Here is a 25,340-nt window from a genome sequence, read left to right on the forward strand (position 1 = left end):
GGTTTCCACTCTAGAGCACTTAAAAATGAAGAATCTACATGTTTACAGCCAATACAGTGATGGTTACGGTTCTGGTTTTGGCAGCAGAGTCTCGTACAAAAATGCAGAGTTGTGCCTACAGGGACAGAAAGAGATTAAAATAAGACTTGAGTCGTGCCTCATTTAAATCTCATTATGGTATTTGCTAATGAGCTTTATGCTCTACTGTCAGTAGGCTGAACAACATGCTGACTTCTCTTGTTGTGACTCAGACTAAAGGCCTTGGCGTCCCTCACCCTGAACTACATGTGTTCTTACACTCCTGAGTCAGCTCAGGAAGGCTTTGATTAGCATGAAATCGAGCAGGGATTAACTGCAGTATTGGGGCTCCCCAGTATAGCAGTCTGTCCTCCTTGCGTAAATTGCCCAACAGAGGGCACCAACTCAGCAGAGATGGGAATGAAATTCTGCCCCTTGGTGGCTGTTTGCCATTTTTGCCACACACGTAAAGAGAGATTTGCCTTCTTAAGCCATGTTCTTAATGTAGCAGACCTTCTATATAAACAATTACACAATTACACAAAACACTTGCAAGTATATATGTATATGTATATATCTATATGTGTGTGTGTGTGTATGTAATATGAATTAATATAAAAAATGATAGAGATAGACATCATGCTAAAAGCTACACTAAAAGATGCAAACAAGCAGATTACAATTTGCAGAAAAGTTTCTTACAAAGAAGAGCAAAGACACAAGAATGGATCTCGTCATTTGTCTACGAGCTTAAACACAAAGAAGACTGCTAACAAAAGTGCTGCTATTTGTTAATTTTATACACATACAACTGACAGAAATGCTAAATTTAAATAGGAAGTCATCTAGAATAAATGGATATTTAGGGAATGAATATACTGTAATTATTCTCTGCAATTCAGCGCTATTTATCACTCAAAATTAAACAGCCTTGTGCCTTTAAGATCTAGGTAAATAATCTTTCTGATGAACTTTTTGATGTGTCGGATCTTTGTTGGATTTAACCCTCTTTCAGAAAAGCAGTCTGGATGGAAACATTGTGAATGGGTGGTGTTCGAGAGATGGTAGGGTGAACAGGCGGAAGCCAATTTTCTTAACATCACAAATATAATGAATTTAAAACAGCCTGTTAGTATATTTTAAAAGTATGTGGACGTCATGGATTGGAAACAGTATAGTTTGAAACGTTACTGGTTTAATAATTGCATCACATCCTCATTTTTAAAAAGCAAGGAAAATTTGTTTTCTATTATATGAGCCCTTAAATAATCTTGCCACTTATGTGTTACAGTTCACTGACAGTCTCACGCTGCCCTTTACTCAGGTTGAGACTAAATTACACAGAGAGTTGAGGTTTAAATTTCTAGGCTGAGTGTATTAACCAAATTTAAAAGCGGTCTTGTGAAGGTCTTATTACAGCCAACCTCGCTCAGGTAACCATTACAAATGTATTTTATATTTGTACAGGGATCTTTATTGCTGGATAAAGGGGTAGCCATACAAGAACGTTACAAGGCCGAAATGGCAAAAGGGATGGAGGACAAACAAACGGCAGCAGTGAACAGTGGTGTAAGGGTATTTAGCTTTGCAGGAGCTCCTGATGAAATGGAATACATCTTAAATATTACAAAACTGGACTCCGGCACTCAGGTAAGCCTTCAGTTAAAGGCCTTCATTCAGCACGGCTTACACATAAAACCTTGGATTTTGCCCGAGGCTTATTACTGCTTGTTCCAACAGTAAATGGCAAAGAACCAATACTGTTTCCCAACTCCAGTCCTAGAGTCCATTTTAATGTGTGTTTTCAAGGATTTTACAGCAGAGCTGGGGAACACCGGACTAAGTAATACAATAACACATGTCATTAGCTCGTATTGGGGCTCTATTTGGAGTGGGTGAGAATGTAGCTGCTATAAAGTTCAAGTAAAAAGTCAAAGTTTCCTCCGGTCAGCCTTTTCCTCTTCTCTGGCTGGCCTAGTGTTAGCTGAAAGACACTGAAAAAACTCAACTAAATGATACAATAACAGATGTCATTAGTCCTAATGGGTCTGGATTTGAATGGAAAACCTTGTGAAGGTGCCCGAAACCCTCTACAGTCAGTAATATAATAACATGGACTAAATGCTACTGACAGCAGTGCAGTATTTCTGTGATACTGGTTTTAACATACTCTCTAGTATTCTGTACCCTTTCTAATATAGGGACCAGTGTCTCTAAATACTCTTCCTGCAGGAGGGGATCGGTATCCTGTGTAACACTCTCTGTAATGAAAGAGGAGTACCTCTCTAATACTCTCCAATAGAGGCATAAATCTCTGACCTCACTCAATTCAATTACCAAGCTTTAGGAAGAGATTCAGTGTGTCATGAAATCTCAGACTGAACCAGTTCATTGTAATTGGATTATTTGGGGGCAGGAAATACAGGAAATACACTGATTACAGAAATCAGACAAAGAAAAGCATTTAATTGGAGCCTTTTCAGACAGTAGTGCAGCATTACTGTCAATACATGCAATACATAAAATATTCTTTGGAGTTATGGGTTTAAAAATAGCCAGAGATTTTTGTTTTGGACAGAATAAAGCAATTAAAGCAATTCTAATATGGTATTATTACTATTAATTATTGTTTTTAAACACTGAAAACACCCTTGCTAAAAAGACACAATCAGTTAATTATAAATAGTGATCTAAATTGTATTTTGTATAGCCTATTATAGCCCATTTCATATTTACTTTCAGAATTTATTATACTATATGCATACAACTTATATATATATATATGCTACATTTGATGTTGTTACATTTATATGTTAAATTAAATCAAAAACACAAAACACATAAATTACATAAACACATTTCATTTAACTAGCAGTGGGAAACATGACGATATTGTATTGTACTGTGATTAATGTTGCTATTGAGATACACAGTATGCTTTTTTCAGAGCATATAATGGGCATCATCACTGAACCTTTCATTATAATGAGTGTAAATAGTCTGTTTAACTGTTTAACTTCCAAATAAAAATCCTTGTACTGTGTGTGGGATAGTATTTTGATAGCAGTGTTTAAAAATCTGTCTCTACTAGTGCATTTAGGTTTAAATGTTGTTAAAAATATATAATATTTTTACCATATCACCCACAACTAGAATGAACTATCATAGTGAAAAATACACAATAAAACACAGTGTGGGTTTATTATAACCAAAAACCTGATAATAACCAATTGAACATTATAATAATCGATTATAATTATCCCTTCTAAATCGATGCTGTTTGAATGGTCACCTTCAAAAGGATGCACCAGGTCGGTGTTATTCCCCTGATTCTCTGATTAGTCCCAGCAGGGGGCGCTGAGTGCCGATGCGCGTGTTTTGGGTCTCGGGGCTCCGCTCAGCCTCCGTCATATGGAGCCGGTCTGCGCCCACACCGCGATGGCTATGGGGCTAACGTCGAAAAAACCCTCTTCTAGAAACGTCGCCGTGGAGCGCAAGAACCTCATCACGGTTTGCAGGTGGGTTCTCGTTAAGAACAGCACTAAAGGGGAGCGTTTCGGTGCCTGTCCGGAAAAAGAAATAATACCACACGGTGGACTGTGGTGCGCCTGCGCCTCGATTATGTTCATTTAGGATGTCAACTGACTTCTGCTCGCGTCTTTTTTTAATGCGGGAAAGGTGTGTAATAATGTGGCTGACCGTTTAGTGATAATGGCTACTTCAAAAGGCCACCTGACCGGTGAGAAATGGCCACGGCAGGGCGAGTTTCAGTGTAGTTCGGGGTACTAAGAGGGGCTACCAGCGCTCCAAGGCTTAATCCCTCTGCAGAAAGGTTTAAACAGGCAAGCTGATGGACTGGTCTCCTCCTCCTCCTCCTCCTCCTCTCTTACTGTGCATCCTTCATCACGGTTTAGAAGGACGAGCTGAAGTTAAGGCTCCTCTCTATGCATTCCCAGGTCCACCTTAAATGCCGCAGCGGCTAGACTCTACTCCCGTGCACGCGCTGGAATGTAGTAACTGCATAATTTAAGGTGGACCCGGAAAGTCAGAGGAGAAGCCCTAACCCAAGCTCAGATGAACGGAGAACAGTCGAGTGGTAGGCCTGCTTTCGGGTCAGTGGACAGTGTCCTTCTGAATGGTCAGGCATTTACTGTGTGAGATGATGTGATGCTGTGGGGAAACTCTCCCCATCGCCTGTTTGGAGAAGCTGCAGAAGTCCGAAGTTCAGTGGGACAGTGGTTTACTGCATGAGGAGACTGTGGGAAGGTCGTTATTCGTACTGTAGCCAGTGGAAAAGCTACGGTAATGATGGGGAAGAAGAGCAGGAGAGATGATGCTGGCAGAGCTTCAGCCTGCCTCAGCAACCATTGCGTCACTGCGTGCGTCTAGCGACCCCCTGAGGCCAGATACAGTGTAGGAGAATTGCGGATTAGCACATGGCCTGATTGGTGGTTCTTTCAGTGTCTTTTTTTTTTTTTTTTCTTTAAAAAATCATTTTCTCCAGTTTTAATATCCATTTTAATGTTTTTCACTTTTTGGCCATGTAAATCTGGCTATATCAGCATGTCATGATGAATGGACCTTTTAAAATGCTTAAAAATGATTTGGACTAAATCTTTTTACATTCATTCCCATTGACAGTGAAGGAGCTTTTTTTCTTCTCCAGTTTGGAATTACCAGGTTTTTGCATTGCATTAACAATTTGCTTTGGTTATTAAGTAAGTTACTGCACAAGCATTGCTTTCCTTGGACATACATGGGACACAAAACTAGACAACAGTAAATCAGTTAAAATGTACATGTCCAAAAGCACCCAGACACCCCTGGTAAGTATTTTGAGGTGTACCTATTGCAGGTACAGGTGTTTTATAGGTGGGTAGAACCTATAAAAAAGAAAAGTATAAAAAAGCCTTTAAAAAAAGTGGCGCCAGTAGAAGCATGCCCAGTTCCACGGGTACAGTGAGAAGAACTGTGTTCTCTGGAGCGATGGAGCTTCATCCAGTAAGATGGGATGAGTTGGTATCTGAGATCCAGAACTATTCATTCAACATCAAGCACCTGACCTAACGTATGCTTTTTAGACTAAATGCAATCATATTCTTACAGGAAAGAGGTAGAGGTTTCACTTCCTCCCTCTTAGGCTGGGAAACATGAGTAGCTGAGGCCAGTGCGGTCAGACAGTTCACCATATAACCTTATGTAAATGCTCTTACGTAATACCATATCTCCTTGACTTTAACTCCTTAAGCAAACAGGTAAATAACAGTTTTACCCTGGAAAGGTTTGACTAATACATAAAACTACTCATTCATAATTCACAACCCCCCCAAAAAAAGAATCTGATGACATTGTACTATTCTGATGCTTTTGTTATGAGGTTGCACGAGACCATTTAAACACTCTGAAAGGCTGTTTATTATTATTTATGGAACATGACTTGGAGAATCATTTCGTAAAGGTAGTAATAGTAACAGCTACTATTATAGCTCACGGATGGAGAGAGCTGTGATGTCTGGCATTATCTAGTGGAAATGTATAATTGCAGTGTATAGGATGCTCGACCTTATGTGATTGTTTGGGTTTTCTCATGGTGTTCCTGTGCTTAAACATTAGAATTTAAGTTTTATTTAAAATGTTTATCCCTTATTATTCCCTAACTTAACCATAGTAAACCAGGCAGAGTGTGAGGTTTGCTTATTTGTTTATGCACTGGAACTACAAGGCTACTGGCAACCATATGGATAGTGTTCCCAGAATATTATGCTGTGGCCTTCTGTTTGAGTCCTTAGGCATCTTATTGGTTTGTTCATGATTTCTCTGATTATATCCATCCATCTTGTTGCTGGCCGTCCACTTTTACCTTCTTGTTGCTGGCCACTTCCACTTTTACCTTCAGCTCTTCCAAGCAATTTGTCCTATGAATCCAGAGCTTCATTCTGATTCATTCTGGAGTCTTGATTTGGTCAGGTGTACGTTTGTTTGTTTTCTTTGTCGTCCAAGCTGATCTGAACAGTCTTCACCGACACCAATGTTCAAAGAGATTTTTTTTCTAGTCTGACTTTCACCCAGAGAAAACCATGACCGGGACAACTCTAATATCAGGTTGGAGTTCGGAGATGTTCCTGCTCAAGCAAGTGGCTCTAATGTGTCAGTGCCACATTATTTGAAATTAATATCCACTTAAACATTAAATGCTAGGTTCCCACAAGTGCTGCAAGTTTAGAGACAATTTTTCCAGTGATGGAATCTGAAAATTGCTAAAATGTCTTGGAAATATTTGAAAGATCCTGGAAAAACCCCTTAAGCCCCAGTCAGACATGCGCAGTAACCCAGAACCTTTCCAGACGTCACCTGGAGGAGCTGTTTGTGGTAATGCATGTATCTGCATCATTTGTACTGGACATTTCTCAGACTGTATCCTGCTCCCTAGTACAAAGTCCAGGTAATGTCTGAGTGAGGTCCGGCGTGACTAAATGGGCCATGCCGCACTTCATGCACACGCTATACAAGTGTCTCCTCTTGCCTGTTTTGTGAATAGCTGAAAGTTGTGCTAATTAAGTACGCGAAAGCTAAACCAGCATGATTTCCTAAGGGGCGAAACCGCAGAAACATCTTGTGATAAACAGGGTAAACATACAGTCACTGAAGTGATTTCAGAGCTGTAAATGTTACCACGTTTACTGCAGGTGCTCTCAGTAATCCCCAGGTCCCGGTTTAGGCCTAAAAAAAAAAAGTGAAGCACTAATTAAGAAATGTGGGAGTGCGTGAAGAAGAGCTGTTTTCAACTCTGAATGAGCAATTGCCCTCATCAAGCTCATTAATTATATTTATAATCCATCAGCTTCAGGGAGGCGTGAGATTTTTTTTTTTTAAAGGCCAAGATGCTACATAAGTAGAGACAGAGCGCATGAGCTAACAGCCCTTCTCACTTGCCCCTATTCACACACAGCATTTACATAACTCTGGGGTGATACAATCATAAGTGGGCAGTGCATAAGATTTGGCTGATTATTACTATTATTGAATATCATTATAATATAAAAATAAGTGCAGATAGTATTCAAATAGTTTTTTTGATGATTGCATTCGTATACTACATATTGTTTAATGCTTTGCCTTCATTACCCTTTGTAAAAAATGTGTACAGTAGAAAGTACTTTGCTTAATTCAAGGCAACACAAACAGAACGCCACCATCTAATTGCACCACACACATACACACTTTGAACACCACTTGGAAAGCGCACAAGGTTCATACAAATAAATAAAAGAAACTCTGGTACATCACATTTGAAGTTTGCTCGCAGAAGAATGGTGCCAATGTGGCAGTTTTCAGTATATAGGTTTTCAATGAGAAAAGAAAACACAACCTGGATGTTATATAGCGCTATATGCCGTCTGTGCAGAATAGAGTTTTTATTATAAATTCTTCGGTAATAATAAATGCTAGTCCAGTTGATAGGTAATTGTATAACCATCAGGGTTAGAAGGTAAGGCACTAAAACACTTGCCTCTAGAGACGATATTGTATGGTTATTTTATCATCTGTGTACAGGCTACGTTCACACAGCAGATAAAGTGGCCCAAATCCAATTTTCTCTGCAAACACGATGTTTTTAATGTGATCTAAATACTGTGACCTAAATGTGACATTTGTCTGTATCCTACATTTTGTCCGAATTTCAGTACCATACATGAAGGTGGACCAAATCGGAAATGAAATGTCAGATTCTGTGTAATTTTGCCGTTCACACTGCCACACAAATAACACATCTGTGTCACAAATGACCAAGAAGGTGGGATTTGGGCCATGTTTAACCTACTGTGTAAATGTAGCTTTAGTGCAAATGTGAAGTGTAATGTCTAACTAGGGATGGGCAACATGGCATACATGAAAAAATCACAATACATTTTTTGACATATGAAATACACACATATATACACTAAACTAATGAATGCACCTTTAATGATGTGACACACTTTTTGAGATGCAGTTAATTTTTTGGCCTACTTTTCTTCATGGATCTGTTGTCCTGTTCCAAACACACTGGGCTGGGCTGCCCGCTCCCACCCTACTCAACACACACAATTATTGTCATGCCACAAGATATTGTGTGAAATCAGACCTTCAGATCTTCTAGGAACACTCCCTCCAGTCCTGAAATCCAAAATGCTCAATTGAGACACGTTGAAATGGAACACATGACGGTGTAAACCTCTGTAGGTCTTGCTGCCCACTTATGAGCCACTCACTCAAGACAAATGTTAATACCAAGAGTGAACAGGACCACCGAGCTCTGGATCCATATACTTCTATTATGGCTTGGCTGCTGCAAAGGCTCCTTTCTCCTGAGTTTACCCAGCTGGCTGTCTACTGGTGCTGTATGTACTGTATGTGTTTGCACGTGCACATGTGCATGTGTGTGAGTGTTTCAGCTTACTGTCCAGTGCATGGTGCCAACATAAGCGCTGGTGAGTCATAGTTGAATCACTTGAAACACTGGACAGTGAGTTCCAACAGCTGATGCATTGTATATTTCACAGGCGTGTGGGACAGTACTGTAGTTTGTTACATCTGTAGGTTTGTGTAGCATGTTTACTGGGCTTTGAATATTTCATAGGCTATCCAAAGGGGTGGGTGTGGGGCAAGGAGTGGGTCCTGCATGGCCATTGCATGGACAGAGAACACTGCCACCCCTGAAGAAACCAGGGACAAGGCCATGATTGTTCCAAGAGAGACAAACGATTATAATATCATCCATGCGAATCCTCTTTCTGCATTTAAAAGGCTCCGTAAAGGTCTATGGGTGGCTCGTTTTACTGATGTCAAGTGCTCAATCTGGGCACTCAGACCCCTTTTAGACGATAAAGGTGCCAAAAGACTTTTTGGAGTGATGCCATAGAAGTACCTTCCCTGAAGAACCTTTCAATTGATGGATCTTTGAAGGACTACTCCAGGAATTTTCAGCCTGTTTTTTAGCTGCACATTTAGCAAAAGAACAGAAACCTGACCTACAATACCCTGTCTACTGGTTTTCTAGAGGTTTTCTGTTCTTCTCTAAGTACAGGGATAGGTATTGTCCGTGGTGAGCAAATCTATGCTGCACATTTAGTGAAAGGAGATTGAGCTGAAGAATTCCTCAGTAGTCACATTAATTTGGTATGTAAAGAATGCTGTCTAATAAAGCTAAAATTAAGAATTTTTATTCAGTGATTTTTAATAGTGAAAGCTATCTGACCAAGAAAGCATATAAATAGCAATACAAGTCAAACACCAGTCACATTTTATAATTACTTTTATATTTTCTTAATTAATTTGCATGATCACAGTGCACAAAAACACAGTGCATCCAACAATGAAGGAAGCCTCATACATTACATTATGTACTGTATGTATATGGTCATTTTTTACCTGTGATCAGACCCCTGAGTGTCTTTATTGTTCCCTTTACATCGCTACATCAGTAATTTCACTCACAAATAGCTAGAAATACACAGATCCGCCATAAAATTAAAAACACCTGCCTAATATTGTGTTGATACCCCTCAAGCCACCAGAAAGCTTTTCACAAAGACTGTGAAGGAATCCAGTGGTATCTGGCATGAAGACATTAGCAGCAGTTACTTGTGTTGTGTTGTGAGTTGGGGCCTCCCTGGATCACATCTATGAGTTTTGGGTACCCATGACCCTGTTGCTGGTTCACTGGATGTTCTTCCTTGGAGCATAACCAATAAAAACCATCTCAAGACATGCCTGCCTGCCGTTTTGGAGATGTTCTGACCCAGTCGTCTAGCCATCACAGTTTGGCCCTTATCAAAGGAGCTCAGATTTACACCCTGCGTTCACACTAGCAGATGACAGAGCGAGTGACAAGCTAGTGTAGTCATGACTAGTCATTTCTTACAGAACGCGCCTTATAGTCGCAGCAAGAGATACGTCAACAAGCAGCTAATTAGGTTCAGGCCTTTTTAACTTTATGCAAATGAATTATGATGTAGTAATGTGCCATACTAAACGATTGGCTTCAACAACTTCCACAAGGCCTGCAGCTTCAGCTGGCTGAATTTTCTGTTCCTTCCAGTATTTAGTTTTTTATTCTCAACAGTGTGGTGCTAAACATGGTTATTTTAATTATTGAATTCATTTTGAATTTAGTTATTATATATATGCATTTAATTTTCTTGTCGGAAGCTGGACATTGTACACACCCACAAGGGACAACACAATCAGCCTTGAACACACCTACAAGAGACAAACTTGTGACGATGTAAACGACCTGTGTGAATGCCTGCTTTTAACACGTCACTTTCAAGAAATGACCGTTCACTTTCTCCTTAATATGTATATCCCACCTCTTGACAGGCACCATTGTAACCAGATAATCAATGTCATTTACTTAAGGTCAGTGGTTTTAATGTTATGGCAGATTGGTGTACTTATGCTAATTAATCATTTGACCATTAGCCTACATTACAGTATCAACCTGAATAAGAACTAGCATGTAAACTAGTAAATATTGACTGAGTAAGCAAATCAATTCAAAGTCATTGTTTTATTCGCTGACAGTATTTTGATCAGACAAAGGTGAAGAAGACCATGGCATCAGACAACGTCAGCAACTGTTTATTAGACATGCACCATAGACAGAACCTCACTTTCCAGAGTTCTAGCATCCTGCAGAACGCTGCTAAAACACAGAACATGCTAATACAGCAAGAGGAGGAAAACAATATTTTCAAAAAGCACAAAGACATTTCTGTTGACAACAATGTGGCCCAGTTTTCTCCCAGTTCTCCTACCTGACCACATCTAGACAGTTGTAATCTAGGACATGCAAAGACAGGCTACAATAGACAAGGACTTGAAATGAAGATAAAGGTTAAAACCTGAAATTCCATTAATTCTTGCTAGCTAAGACATCTTGAACAGTGAATGACCATTACATTTTAGGATACGCATGTAAATTAGCTCTGTTTATGTGTACTACCTAGTGTTCTTAGGGGCTCTAAGCCTTACGTAACTGAAACCTCCTGTGTTTCTTGGTCTGGTTTGTGCTCGGCGGTGCCCGTGTTCTCCATCAGGTTTCCTCAGTGCATTGGGATGTCTGTTGCTTTGCTTTCACATAGCTTATGGGCTGGTAATTAGCCCTTACAGCAATGGTGAGACGTTTAGAAGGTTCTCTGCAACGGTGACATTAAAGAAAAAGTGATCCCTGTGTTTTTTGAATTTCTGGGCAGTGCTGATCCCAAACCATGGCGTGTCATTTCCTCTGAGGCCTCCAGTGGGCAGTGTGACACTACAAACTCCTTTGCCATTGAAAACACTTTGGGCAGAGCGTTTAAATAATTCTCCAAAATCATCTTGAAGGCCTTGAGGACCAGTTTGAGGACCACTGATTTTGATGGTGTGTGGGTGTTTGTAGGTTGGTGGAAAGCGATATGGAGAACATTTACAAATGATGGAACTTTTGACAGTCAGAAACACAGTTGGTTCTCCCTTTCCTTCTTAAGCCCCCATTGCTAATCAGTGCTAATGTCTAAAGCATTAGTTACAGTGCACTTTTTTCTACTTCTCCTATTCCATTCACACACAGTTTCTGTTTCACAGACATAATGGACCTACACACAGTCACATGGTTTACAAACACCTCAAAATAAAACAAAAGTGTGGGAGGGACTTTATATGTAAGGTTATAAATTTAGGGAATTTCATTGAGTGCCCACCAGCACTTAAAAGTAAAGGTCTGCACATGTCTGAAGCCGAATCGGAATTGAAAGAAAGTGTGCAGTCTGGGATCAGGTTTTGGCTTTCATATCCCAATCTAATAAGGAGCTGATCATGTATCAGCATGACACACTACACACATGTGCTCTCTGTGTACATGACATGAGTACACTGATGTAAAACACAACATAAGTACAGTACCTAGTACAGTCATCATGAAGGGGTGCTCTTAAGGGTCTTTGCTTATAATTTAAGGCGAATGGGGAGTGATGATTCCAGGACAAAGTTGAGAGGTCAGAGTTCCAGCAGTTCTGAAGAAAGTCTCTTTTTGGGTAAGTCTCTTTGTGTTCAAGAGCTGAAGGCAAATTTCAGTGGCAGCTTGCTAGAATGTCCACAACGGTTTACGACCTTATGAGGAATTAGGGTCATAATATGAGCATCTTCCATGGAATTCAATTATTTTCGAAAAGTAGTTTAGGGAAGAGTATAAAAAGTCAGGGGATGCTGTGGAGACTTTAGGCAGAAGTGCAGGCTGTTGAACAGTGACTAATTTGTCTTGTATTGAACACTATTTCAAGTGGCAGATGCTGAGAGAAGTTGATGGCAGCAGCATGTTCAACCTAAAGAAAATAAAAAAACGTGAGCATTAATATTCTATGAAACACCTGTTCTCACTTTCCTGTCAGTTTTTCCTCCTGTTTGATTTCCCATAACAAGGGAGAACACGGGATAAAGGTTAAGAAATGATATGAGTGAAGAGTTGGGAGGTATTGGGAGGATCTGGAAGATCTGGAATGTTTCTAGAGCTGACAGACTAGCCAAACTCCCAAAGAGTCTTCTACTCAAGCCTTAATACTGCCGAGGAGAAAACAGGCAGGCCAGGAGCTCCCTTCAGAGAAAGCGTTTCCCACTTGAGAGACTTCCTGCGTTTGTCCTCAGGCTTTTTCCAGGGAAGACGATAATTCATATATAGAGTCATTTACAGTTAGAAGAACCTTTCTAGGTGGAGTTGGCTCATACATCTTTTAATTGGAAGCAATCCCTAACTGATCCGCTCCTGCTTGCTTTCTGAGTTGCCCTAAATTATACCCATTCTTACTTCTCCAGCATCATCTCTACCTATGGCACGGTATCATTAGTCTACAGGTTTATGGTATGCTCCAGATCTATTACATACCAGGATCTGGGTTGCAGATCAATGTAAACTTCTATCAACACAAGAACTCTCTACATGCTTAAAAAATAAAGGTGTTAAAGAGGTTCTTTGAGCAATGCCATAGGAGAACCACATTTGGTTCCATAAAGAAGCATGTTTGAAACACTTGATGTAGAAGTCCTTTTCCAATTTGAAGGCTCTTCACACTCACAAACATGGTTCTTTATGGAACAAAAGTGGTTCTTCTATGGCATTGATCGCTCAAAGAACCCTTTGTAGAACTTTTATTTTTTTAGAGTGTATATCTTTCATATCAGCCATCATCAACCCTCATAAACACATACATCTGCCATTTCCTCAACACATACGATATCCATTCAACAATCTCATACACAAATTAAAACTGAACGTTGTGGGTTCCAGTGCAAGTGGTAAAATTTCCATCCCCTCAGAGTAGATTTGCTTTTTAAGTATTTGGCATGTAGGTCCTGGTCAGGGGCAGTCTTTTTTTTTTTAACAGTGAAAATATGGATCCTAGGTCTGCTGTTGATCTTCAAGAGTGGAGACATCATCTGAGAGACACAGAGAGAGGCAGGGAGGACAGGTGAAATCAAGAGTGTTAGAAATATTGACTGACAACGACAGGAGGTCACTGAGGAAGGTAGGAAGACTCCAGGTGGCAATTACAGAGAAGGAGATGTGATACTCAGGGTAAGGGTAGGAGAGTGGGAAAGAGCTAACAGAGGAAAATATAGTCATGGAGAAGCAGAGCCAGTCTGTCTAGACTAAGAAGCAGCATTTCAATGCTATTAGAGACTCAGCAACAAGCTGATGAGAGGTGGAGTGCCTGTGGGGCAGTAAAAAAAATATGGACAGACTTTCAGATCGCAAAGTACATTAAAATCCCATAACCCGCCTTTCTGGAGGAGTGTTCCAGAGGGCCATAGCGTGGCTTTCCTTTGGCTTCCTGCCAAGGTGGGCGAGAGCAGTAGCACAAAAGCCGTTTGTTAAGTGGCTGTACATTTGTTTTTCAGTGTCAAATCGTACCAAGGGCATCTTGCTGCCACATTCACCAATTAGCATTTCAGGCATGTCAGCTCATCTTTCAACTCTCACTGCTTCAGAAAGACAGCGATTTAGCCCTGCGTTTGCCCACTCTAGGTTGGAGCCCTACGTTTTTACGCCTCCATCATTCACACACATGGGTTTGTGTTATGGAATAAAGGGCTCCTTGCTTTGAAGAACCAGTAAATAGAGCACAGTCCATGCAAATAAATAACAGTTACTCCCTGAGGGCATGTGGACTTTCAAGTCATTCAGAAGTCATGTTCTTGAATAAATATGAGCCTTAAATGTGATGCTCAAGCCAAAGCACATGGTTGATTAAGAAGGTTGACACTGAAATTCCAATTCCAATTTTTTCATTGGGTTTACAGTGCAAGAAATTAGATATGACATGCCATAAACCAAGCAGTTTCAATATCAAGTAGATAACCTTTGCTGTAGCATAAGACCAGCATCTCTGTATGTATAGCTGCTTCTCGAGCAGATCTACTGGTTCACTCTTTTTAACTGGAATATTGACAATGCAAGAAAGAACATCACTTGTCTAATTGGAAACCTCTTAAGCAAGACTCTTGATTCACTAACCTGCATCGGCGACTTAATCCCAAATTAATGGACGAGAAAAAACCTTGATGTCAAACTCAATCCCACAGTTTCTGGATGATGAAAAATGTATAAATGAAACAAAACTGGTTGGACGATGCCTAAAACAATCCTCTTTAGAATTCCGCTGCGATGTTGCCATAGCTTAAGTTTTCTTTGACATTTTCAGTTTTTGACACGCTGGAGAAACTCCCCACCTCCCAACCTTGGTACCCAATGCCCTCCCCACAGACCCTTGCACAGACAATTCGGCCCCTCTTCCTATTAAAGAGTCTTTCTCTTGGGCATTAATGCCTTTCGGAAAGACGTGGTCTTGGTGCCTCTGCTGAAGGAAGCACCACCCAGGGAGATCTTGGTCTTGCCGCTGGTAATGGTGGAGGAGCCTAGGGATGTGGTGCTCTTCCCGCGAGAGATGGAGGAATTTCCCATCATGATCTTGGTCTTGCCCCTCTTGATGGACGTGCTTCCCAGGTTGAGGGCCGTCCTGCCCTCTGTTATGCTGGTGTTACCCATGGTGGAGGAGAACCAACTTGAGGTGGAACAGGAGAAGCAGGGGTTCTCCTCCAGCAGCCAGCCTGGAAGGTGTTTGGGTTAAATCTTGTCTCTTCTTCTTTGGGAAGGTGTTTTTTTGTTTGTTGTTGTTGTTTTTTCCTCCTGGTTTCACAGGGCGAGGATTTGATGGCTCATCGCATTCCCTGCCAGCAGCGTATCCCAAACGTGCACAGACCGTGCCTGGCTGGGTGTGACAAGATCCACACAGCAAGTTCAGGGATGGGACCACAAAGCTAAGCGCATTCAGCGCAGCCCCCATGCAGCAGCATAAAGCCCCTTGTTGAGCAGAACGACGTGGGCTCCACAGGGCCACATACCTCCCCTGTGTGCCGTGAATGGACAGAGGCTGCCGTAGGAGGCCGCAGCCCTATCTGGGGGCCGGGGGGACAGTAGATGTCATTGTCCCATTGCTAAGGCAAGGCTGTGGAACGCACTGAAGGACACATTGTTGAGGGGTACAATCGCTGGTGACATCACTAAGTTCCTTGGCATTGTTTTCCAGTGGAACTGCTCTCCAGTGGTGTCCTGATTGATACTGTACATGAGTACGACTTAATATGTGAAGCTTGGACTACTTTCGCATGTTGTTTTACATAATTTGTGTGGACATACATGTGAGGGACCTTAGCATGTGGAGGAAACACTGAAAAAACGTAAAAGACAATTTCATGAAATATTAGAGTTCTTGGTTTCATAACTTTCCCATTTAATTTTTACAAACTGAGCTCCATGTATCTTCCAGTACTGAGATGGGCACCTATTGGTTTTCCAACCTTAAGAAACATGAATAGAGAAACTTACTACAGTTTTGATCTATGTTGAGGTATAATCTATTACCATGGATTTTAGTTATCCTAGCTGAAATTAGTTGTAGACAACTGTCAGTCTGTTACATTAAGATGTGTCTAGGCCTCAAATATATATTATACTACATGTATTTCAATGGATCCATGTACTATGCAAGTTGGACCAGTCATGTAAAGCATCTGCACTGTTGTCTTTTGTGACAAGTCTGCTCCTGGAAAGCAGAATCTTATTACTGATTCTCTCTTTGGACACATGCCCTCTTGGGTGTGTACACATGACACCATACCAGCTGTTTCATACTGAAATCCTGCCAGCGCATCCGCAGACAAGCTCCCGCCTCAGACCTGCTATACAGTCATGACGTTAGAATCATTTCCATAATCATCACACAAATCCACCTGACTTAAATCAGCTTAGACTTTTCAATCATATTCCAACTGTGGAACAGAAATGTCATACCAGATTCCAAGCTGATTTAAGGTACAATAAACTTTTAACACTGGAATATCATCTGAACAGACAGGCAAAACACTTACATCTCACAAAGCAACTAACTTGCTTAAGCATTCTTTATCCCAAAGTCATTGCAAAGTTTGTTGTACGTGTATGTGTGTGTATGTGTGTGTGTGTGTGTGTGTGTGTGTGGGAGCGCATGTGTTCATCTTTGTGTGTTTCAGTCAAAGATGAAAATCCCAGTAGAGGTTCCATTGAGTTTCTTTGCCTCTTTTGAGGAGCGTTTTTACTACAGTTATGGACTTCTTTCCTTGACTTAATGTGGCCTTACTTAGGGAACTAGTGGTCTCTCCGTGTGTAACTGTGGTTGTACCCACCGCAAATGCAGTCTCTCCCGTCCTGAGTTTGGTCTTGCTCCTTGAGACGGCGGTCCTTCCCCATGAGATGGCGTTCTTGCTTCTTAGCAGTTTGGTTTTCCCTTTTATGAAGGAGGTCTTTCTCATCAAAATGGATGCCTTGCTTCCTGATCTCCACGAATCCCTTCCCGGTGTATTTTGCTGAGTTTCTGTTTCCTCGTTCTCCTCGGTTGCCTCTCTTGCTTTTGGTTTCCTCTTGCTCCTCATGCCGGCCGTTACGGTGCTCTTTTCCATCTAAGTCGTTCGCCGCTTGGGCATTAGGGCCTTGCGGAAGGAGGTGGTGGTTTTGCCCCTGCTGAAGCTGGCTCTGCCCAGAGAGATGGTGGTCTTGCCTCGGGTGATGGTGGAGTCCCCCATGGAGGTGGTAGTGACCCCGCGGGTGATGGAAGACTTGCCCATGGTGATGGATGTCTTGCCCCGTGCTATCGAGGAGCCACCTACAGACAGGGCCGTCTTCCCTTCAGTAATGCTGGTGTTCCCCATGAAGGCATGAAGAGGATCAGCTCTGGAAAATTCTGCCAATCCTCTTTTTCCTTTGTATTTCGGTTGTGTGGGCTAGAGCCGTCTCTGCATGCCAGAGCCCTGCAGGCCGGCCTGTGTAGGAAAGCCTTGCGAGACTGGGGGAGATCCACGGCGGCAAAATTGCACCAGTACTGAGAGCAGCCCTAAATAGATCAGGCGACTGCTTGTAGAATGAGTGGGTGGAGAGAAGGATTGTGTGGGTGCCTGTGTTTAGGGTATTCTGTCATTTTCTGACCGTGAAGCTGATCCTTTAAGGAAAAAAAAGAAAAAGAAAAAAAAGGCATACAGAGGTTGGAACGGAACCAAGGCAAATGGACAAAGATCGTAACGCCGACAGTAGCGTTGCCCCACAAGGACTCCGATTGTGATTGTTGCTGTGGTAATCGGGCAGGACATCTGAAGAGGCGCATTGTGTAGCACACAGGACAATTGGGGGTGACCTCAGTGGCCTGCTGTGGCACCACTCCCAAAAGCTGCCGGTTCTTCAGAATGGAGAGCTGAGGCTTATGTGTTTGTGTGTGTGTGTGTGTGTGTGTGTGTGTGTGTGTGTGTGTGTGTGTGTGTGTGAGAGAGAGAGAGAGAAAGAGAGCTAGAGAGAGAGAGACAGATCACTCTGGTACAGCATTGCTAAGAAAATGTATCTATTAATAGCAGGCAGATTATCGTAGAGTTGTACAGTTTTTTACCGTTTTTTCGCATGTCTGTTTCAGATTTTCAGTAAAGACGTTATTGGAGAAGTATACCGCTGAACCCATCGATGATTCATCAGAAGAGTTCGTTAACTTTGCCGCTATTTTGGAGCACATTCTCAGTCACCGTTTCAAAGGTAAACCCATAAACACCCACACGTCCAAATATACTGTTTTAGCCTTTCACAAGAAAATGATTTATTTCTTAAGTGTTTTTCAATTCAATTTGAATTCAGTTTTAATACATTTTATTGCATGGGGTTTAGGACCAGGGGGCTGGTTCAGTTCAGATGGACAGAGAAGTTTCTGGGACTATGTGCGACTGGCCTGCAGTAAAGTCCATAACAACTGCATCAGCAGCATTGAGAACATTGAAAACATCAGCACCTCTCGGGCCAAGGTAAGAGTCAGTGCTTCCGCTTAAGCCTGTAGTAAACACTTTCTCTCCCCTCCTGATGATAATTAGCTGTCTCAACTCTTCCTCATTGTTGTTTTTTCTTTGTATCCAGTGCCATGACTCATAAATAATGTTCAGTATATCTAGTCCTGAATGAGACACTCGTCATAGAAGCAAATTATGTGTGAATATGAGGCTTTCAGTGATTTCCTTGAATTGTTCTTTGTCTGGGGCGGAATGAGATACGACATACATACAAAAAGGTTAATAATATTAGTGAGCAATTTTGTTTTTTTTTGGGGGGGGGGGGGGGGGGTGAGTTGTATGCAATTACGCATACAGGATTAAAAATATCCATACAGCAGACTTTTCATTTGGTTAAATATCCCAAGCTGCATGTTAGCTGGCCTTTGGTATCCCTTAGCAAGATTCACTCTTTCTGGCAGAATTGGTAGAGTTCATTGCAATTCAGTTGGCTGGTTTCACAGGCACGGGATGATCTCGGAATCTGCAGATGTTTAGAAGTTTCTCCAAGAAACAGTTCTGACTTCTGACAGTTCTGTGATCATCCTTCTTAGATCTGCACTGAACGTCTTGTAATGTTCCATTGTACACTGTGTCAGTCGGTCCAGTGAGGGCTTTCAAACAAGCCATTTCTATGTGGACACGAAGAAGCTGCCAGCTGTAATTCAATCATGAGCACGAACAGGAAATAATGAGGCCTTCTGGAGCTTTCAGCACCACTGAATTAATAATAAGTGGGTGTATGTATATTTGCAGCCCTGTATGTATAATTTTAATTAAAGACATGCTGTGCATTCATTCTACCCCAGAAAAATAATAATTGATTCTTTCCAATCATTGAAATCTGACTACAACTTTAGCTACATAGGTTCAGTTTTACCTTCTCAGTTTTTCGTTATCTCTGATGGTTTTTCCTCCCATCTTTTTTAGGGCAGGGCATGGATTCGCATGGCTCTCATGGAGAAACGTCTGTCTGAATATATCGCCACAGCCTTAAGAGATACTCGGACCACCAGGTTGGAACAGCCTTGCGGTGTTGGTAGCTTTTTAGACTTTTTATGAAAGACTGAAAAAACTGTAGCACACAGAACGTTGTAAGAATGTTGAGTGAGCGACACTTTACAGTGCTAACACTTATACAGTGGAGGCCTCTCAAACATCAGAGTACAGCTGTTGTACAAATTCAGATTCTTTGGTGCAAAACAATAGGCCTTATTCACCAACTGGACATATATCGTTAAAACCTATTTATGCACTTTTCACAAAGGTTCTGACATTCACCAATGTTTTCTTATTTGTGATTTGCTCACTTTGTAAGGACAGTAGGAGCTGTGAACAATTCTGTGCCTGAAAAACACGACATGGACTTTTCTTAAGAAGAAATTTAGATGGGATTACTTTTACATGGGGAGGTGGGATAATGTAATTATTATTATTGAGTTTCTCAGTGATTTTAGTCCAAATGCGCCATGTCAGTCATTTTTGTGGACTACGCACTCCTGTGTCTGTAAAGATTCCGGCATCTTTTACCTCCTATAAACCAAGCCACAAAAATAACCTCTGGTTATATTAATTCTGTGTGAATCAACATGTGGGTAAATATTCCATCATGTTTTTTCTAAAGTATGGAGGCATTTCGTTTAGTTGTGCATGGCACAGATACCTCGAGTCTGTTGAAAACCTCAGTCAAATCCAGGAGACCGACCAAAGGACTCCCCAGAGGCGTTCCGCAACTGGCTGTCATCATGTAGTGTAGCCTATAGGCAAGTCATTGGGTAGTGTAACTTATAGCCTACATACAGTTTACGAACATGTAGCTAATTCTTTTATTAACTACAATTTTATTACTATAGGTGGGTTATAAAATGTGACTGTGACTGTAGTGTGTAAATCAAATAGCCTCTCTCTTAGTCATTTATTCCAAGATTTCCTATCTCTGTCAAATCGTTCATAAATTTTGTACATTACTCCACCTCCCCATGTAAAACTAATCCTGTATGAATAGGGCTTTAAAAATATATTGGTGAATTTAGACCACTGGCTATGTGAATATAACCTGAATAATGTGTGTGTGTGTGTGTGTGTGTGTATGTGGTATGCAGGAGGTTTTATGATGAAGGTGCCATTATGCTTAGAGAGGAAGCTACCGTCCTGACAGGAATGCTGATTGGGCTAAGTGCAATTGACTTCAGGTGAGAATGCCTAAAGAAGCATTATCTCTACACACTCTACTGAGAGACACACATGCAGTGTGTGTGTACAGCTGCAAAATGATACTCCACAAAGCTGTAATTTGAAAGCATTACCAGCACTTAGGCCAAGTAGCTGTGACCCACTCATGTGAGTATTCTAATTATCTCGTTTCCTCTCTTTCTTTCACTCTTTCATTCTCTCAGTTTCTGTTTGAAGGGAGAGGTATTAGATGGGAAAATACCTGCTGTGATTGATTACACACCATACCTGAAATTTACCCAGAGGTGAGAGCTGCCTACACAAAGCACTTGCAACATTTGCCATGTTGATCTTAAATGCATTAATGTATGCTTTCTCTTTTGTACATGAATCTTTTCCATTATGAATTATCCCCATACTATAACCCATAGTAGGCCTTGCTTGGGTTTTGCAAGCTTATAGAAATGCATTTGTTCACTGCTGGCTGGACTGTACATTGTACAAAAAAGCAATGCTGTTGTGATGCTAACTCTGCAGCTCTGACTACATATGTGATGATGTTGCCCTCTGTAGCTATGACTACTTGAGTGATGAAGAGGACCGCCGCAGTGTGGACAGCAGTGCGAGCGAGGACAGTGTAGCTGAGCATCCTTACATCCCTCTGGTCACCGATGAGGAAAGCTGGAGCGCAAAGTGCCGCAAGATGGAGCAGAGGTTCAAGATTGTCTATGCTCAGAAGGTGAACACACAATTATTTGGTTGCTTTCACCCAGATCTCCATTTTTGCTGTTTTTCACTTTTTGACATAATCTGAATCTGGTAGCTGTTCTCTAGCTTGTCCAAACCAATAGAACTGCTCCAAAAATGATTTCTATTGAATTAAAAAGTATAGTGTATAGTGGTTGGTGTGGCGCAACAGATAATACCACTACCTGCTAGTGAGCTACCTCACCACGTGGGAGACTGGGGTTCGATTCCCAGTCTGAGTGACTATGCTGTGCTACACCAATAAGAGTCCTTGGGCAAGACTCCTAACACTACATTGGCCCACCTCTGTAATATGAGTAACCCTGTAAGTCGCTCTGGATAAGAGCGTCAGCTAAATGCCGTAAATGTAAATGTAAAAAAAGAACTTATTTATGTTGTAAAGTTGCTATTTTTTGCCACAGTGCCACAGTTACAATAGAAGTATTGTCTAAACTACTGTTTGTTCATAGACCGATTTGTGTCTTGTACATGGTGTATATCCTGCGATTGTAAACAGGGTTACCTGGAGGAATTGGTGCGGTTGCGAGAGTCGCAGCTGAAGAATGTGGAGACCGAGAATAAGAGGCTAAATGCTAAACTGGAGGATCTGCAGCTCCAGAGCCAACAGGAGAAGAAAGAGCTGGAGGCCATTATACTGGAACTACAGGCACAACTGTATGTACACGTGTTCCTACATACAGTCAAATGAAATAAAAACCCAATAAAGGGAGTTATGAAATAACTGCATTTTGGAGGAGGAACAGGCCTGCAGGCCCTTTTTCTCCTAATTGAATGACCTATGAATTTCTTCTATACCTTGTTTATGTGTTCACAATGAAGTCTTTGCAACCCAGCACCACCCAGTTATGTTCCATATCCTGGGTCCACTTATTAGAGGGCTGGTCTTCTACCACAAAGCAGAAACCACCTGAACTGCTGGAGTTCTTCCCCCTCTCTTACAATCTACTCCTATGTTATCACGTGCTGATGGAATGGTCCGAACTTGCAAATGCACAAATACAATTTAATTGGTGAATTTTAGCATATGGGGAAAAAAGAAATACTTAAAATGTGGCATGTACAAACTTTCCAATACAAATACCATAAACACCATCATACCAACTTCCTGCCCCACATTTATACGCTTTCTCTCTCGCTCCCTTGTTTACTATATTACTCTGTTGCCCTCTCTCTTTCTTTCTTTCTTTTTTTTAATGTGTTTCATTCTCCATTGGCTCCTGCAGGACTGGTGTCATTCCATGTGATTCAGCCCATTTGCAAAAAAACCTGTCAGTCTCCTTAGTCAACCAATGGCCATCCGCACAGGCCGCCAACAACCAAGGGGACGTCAAGCTGTTTCGCCGGTAAGTGTTTGTGTATTAGGAAGACAAGATTTGCTTGTATGAAACTGTATTTAATGTGCACTTCTGTGTGTCCGCATCTTTAGGAGAAGTTTTCATAGTCTGACCTTCTCCGGAGAGGCGAATCTGAACTCAAAAGACCCTCTTAAGAGAGATGAGAAGCAGAATGGAGAGACAGCCTGGTCCTCAGCAGGTGAATACACAAACATTCATATTTGAATGCTAATGGTCTACAGCAGGTTACCTCAGCCCTAGTCCTGGAGGGCTGGTATCCAGCCAAGTTTGATGATTTCTCTGCTCAAACACACCTCATGCTCAAACACATTTGAACTTGCCTGTTAATTGCCAGGTTAGGTAGATGTATTTGTGCTGGGAAAAGCGAGATTGAAGAACCCTGGCCTACAGAGACCCAGTTTGTTGTTATAAGCTAGCAGCTGTCTCAGTAGCTGAACTTTTGAGTGGGCTGCAGGTCTGCCAGTGACACTGTGGGTGAGGAATCCTGCTTCCAGCACGTGATTAAGCTTGTTGTTTTGCTTTTTCTTGCCTCTCTGTTCTTCCAGCTAACGACACCACTCCGTCTATGCTTGGCCTGTGTGGATCTCTGGCCTCTTCGCCCAGCTGCAAGTCTCTGGCCAGCCTCAAATCCAGCGAGTATTTGGTCAACATCAGCACAGAGCCCAGCCCTGCCCTGTCCCCAAGCTAGGGGGCTCAAAGTTTAGCATAACTAGTGAAATCAACCATGACTAGAGATTCATCACTCCTATTTCTCACCCTCATTCAGACTCCTTTACCATTGATCACTCATCATTAGGAAAGAGCCTAATTGCTCTGGTCAGGGATGCCTTTCTCGGTTTGTCCTGAGAAAGCGGTGATTCTTAGCGTGAACGGTGATGTTATTCCCCTCCATCTCTAGTGAATTTGTAGTGACTCCATATAAGCCCCTTTCATCGGTTTCATTCCCCACCATCCAGAGGGATCATATGATCATATATTGTGAGAGAATAGGCGAGAATGAGTTTGTGCTTGTTTGTCTGCATGAGAACTGACCTCCATCCAGAACGGCTGTAAACGTCTTCACTCCCCTGATGTGCTTGTGCCACTGACAGTTATGCCTGGCGTTGTGTGTATGAGTGTGGGCAGCAGCAAATGTAAACTGAAACGTAGACCTCCTGTAGCTCTCTTATGTTTGTAAAGCTTTGATTGGCTTGAAGAGTCGTGCTGCTTCATTTCTACATATTATATATTTTGTTATGTAGTGGCAGTGCTTTAGTCTTTTTTGCCAATAAAATGGTCTTTCTTTTGATTATCTCAGTTCACACTTGTTTGTCTGCATCTTTTTTTGTTTGTATTTTAAATATCAAGCTCAGACTATGACCTGTGCACTGGATTCATCCTTGGATGATATGAACTGATATGAAATTAGAAATAGAAACATTTTACAGCCATTGCACAAAAGATTTTAATCTCAGCATTTAACCCACACACACTGTAGTAAAGGAGTGAAGGGGAGTGAGCGCACACCTAGAGCACACTTCCCCCGCCCCCACTTCCTGCTGGTCATATGGATTGAGCCAGTGACCCTCTGGCCCCAAGTCCGCTTTGTTAACCTTAAGGCCCTGACTACCCAAATGTGATGAAAAGGCTGATTTTGTACAATAAATCCAAATTTATCGTTAAACTAGGATCTGTATGTCAGAATATAGCCGGGCATCAAGTGTAACCATGCCCCCACCAATAAAACAGTGTAACTGTGTTCATTCTTGTCTAGCTAAATAGTTGAAAAACTCACCCCAGAAGATCAAGGAACATTTTCTTTGGCACAGATTAAAGCTAGTTGTGGACTAAACTGAAATGTGGTTAAGGCTTAGGCTCTGTCTTGGTCTGGGAAAGCAGCCAAGAGACAGATGCATGGCTTCCTGTTGCCTTGAGGGAGGTGACCCCTGGTGGACTGTGCTTGTTACTGACATCAAGCATGCAATGGCATCATGTTCAGCATGCGAAAGCTTAATAAAGCAATTGGCTAATTAATTAAAGTCTGAATTGAAATGTATTCTGTAAGTGATCGAGGAATTTCTCAGATGTCGCAGGTGTATTTGTGAAGAGTGCCCTCCCCTTTAAAGTTAATGAGTTTTAATATATAAAGCCTCCTTATGTTAATTTAAGTTTGGTGCTGTGTATAATTGTGTGGCTAAAAATTAGTGCTGACATGTTGACATGTTTGAGAACGTGTTTCCATCATACAGGGCTTTTGTTTAGTGTTTAGTCTGTATATTTCAAAATATAACAAAACACATGGAAACATGGGAAATTAGATCTATATCACTCCAACATATTAGATCTGTCTTTCTGTCATGTGTGTGTGTGTGTATATATGTATATATATATATATATATATATATATATATATATATATATTTATATTTATATATATATATATATATATATATATATATATATGTATATATATATATATATTTATATATATATATATATATATATATATTCACTGAAAAGAGGCTATATATTTCAATCTTCTATTATTTTGCAAAAACCTTGAATTTGAGCAGTTGAACTTTCAGATAGAACTTGAATCTGTTTTTTTTCACATTTTGTCAAAATGTCATGATGAATGGA

The 25,340-nt window shown here is 41.2% G+C and overlaps 2 protein-coding genes across 2 annotated transcripts; one reads left to right on the forward strand and one right to left on the reverse strand.

Moving 5' to 3' along the window:
* The first annotated feature begins 3,374 nt into the window (after positions 1 to 3,374).
* Positions 3,375 to 24,022, forward strand: rundc3aa (RUN domain containing 3Aa). Its single transcript, XM_072693244.1, has 11 exons — positions 3,375 to 3,536; positions 18,027 to 18,142; positions 18,272 to 18,405; positions 19,357 to 19,442; positions 20,529 to 20,618; positions 20,823 to 20,903; positions 21,172 to 21,337; positions 21,863 to 22,020; positions 22,590 to 22,709; positions 22,793 to 22,899; positions 23,267 to 24,022. The coding sequence occupies exons 1-11, from the start codon at positions 3,430 to 3,432 to the stop codon at positions 23,407 to 23,409; spliced, it is 1,308 nt and encodes a 435-aa protein (XP_072549345.1). The 5' UTR covers positions 3,375 to 3,429; the 3' UTR covers positions 23,410 to 24,022.
* zwi (zwilling) lies at positions 10,624 to 17,277 on the reverse strand. The gene is made up of 3 exons (XM_072694329.1): positions 17,127 to 17,277; positions 16,756 to 17,043; positions 10,624 to 13,470 (listed from the first exon to the last, which is right to left on the reverse strand). The coding sequence occupies exons 1-3, from the start codon at positions 17,275 to 17,277 to the stop codon at positions 13,433 to 13,435; spliced, it is 477 nt and encodes a 158-aa protein (XP_072550430.1). The 3' UTR covers positions 10,624 to 13,432.
* Positions 24,023 to 25,340: the final 1,318 nt, after the last annotated feature.

This window comes from Salminus brasiliensis, chromosome 12 (assembly GCF_030463535.1).
Source record: "Salminus brasiliensis chromosome 12, fSalBra1.hap2, whole genome shotgun sequence".
NCBI lineage: Eukaryota > Metazoa > Chordata > Actinopteri > Characiformes > Bryconidae > Salminus > Salminus brasiliensis.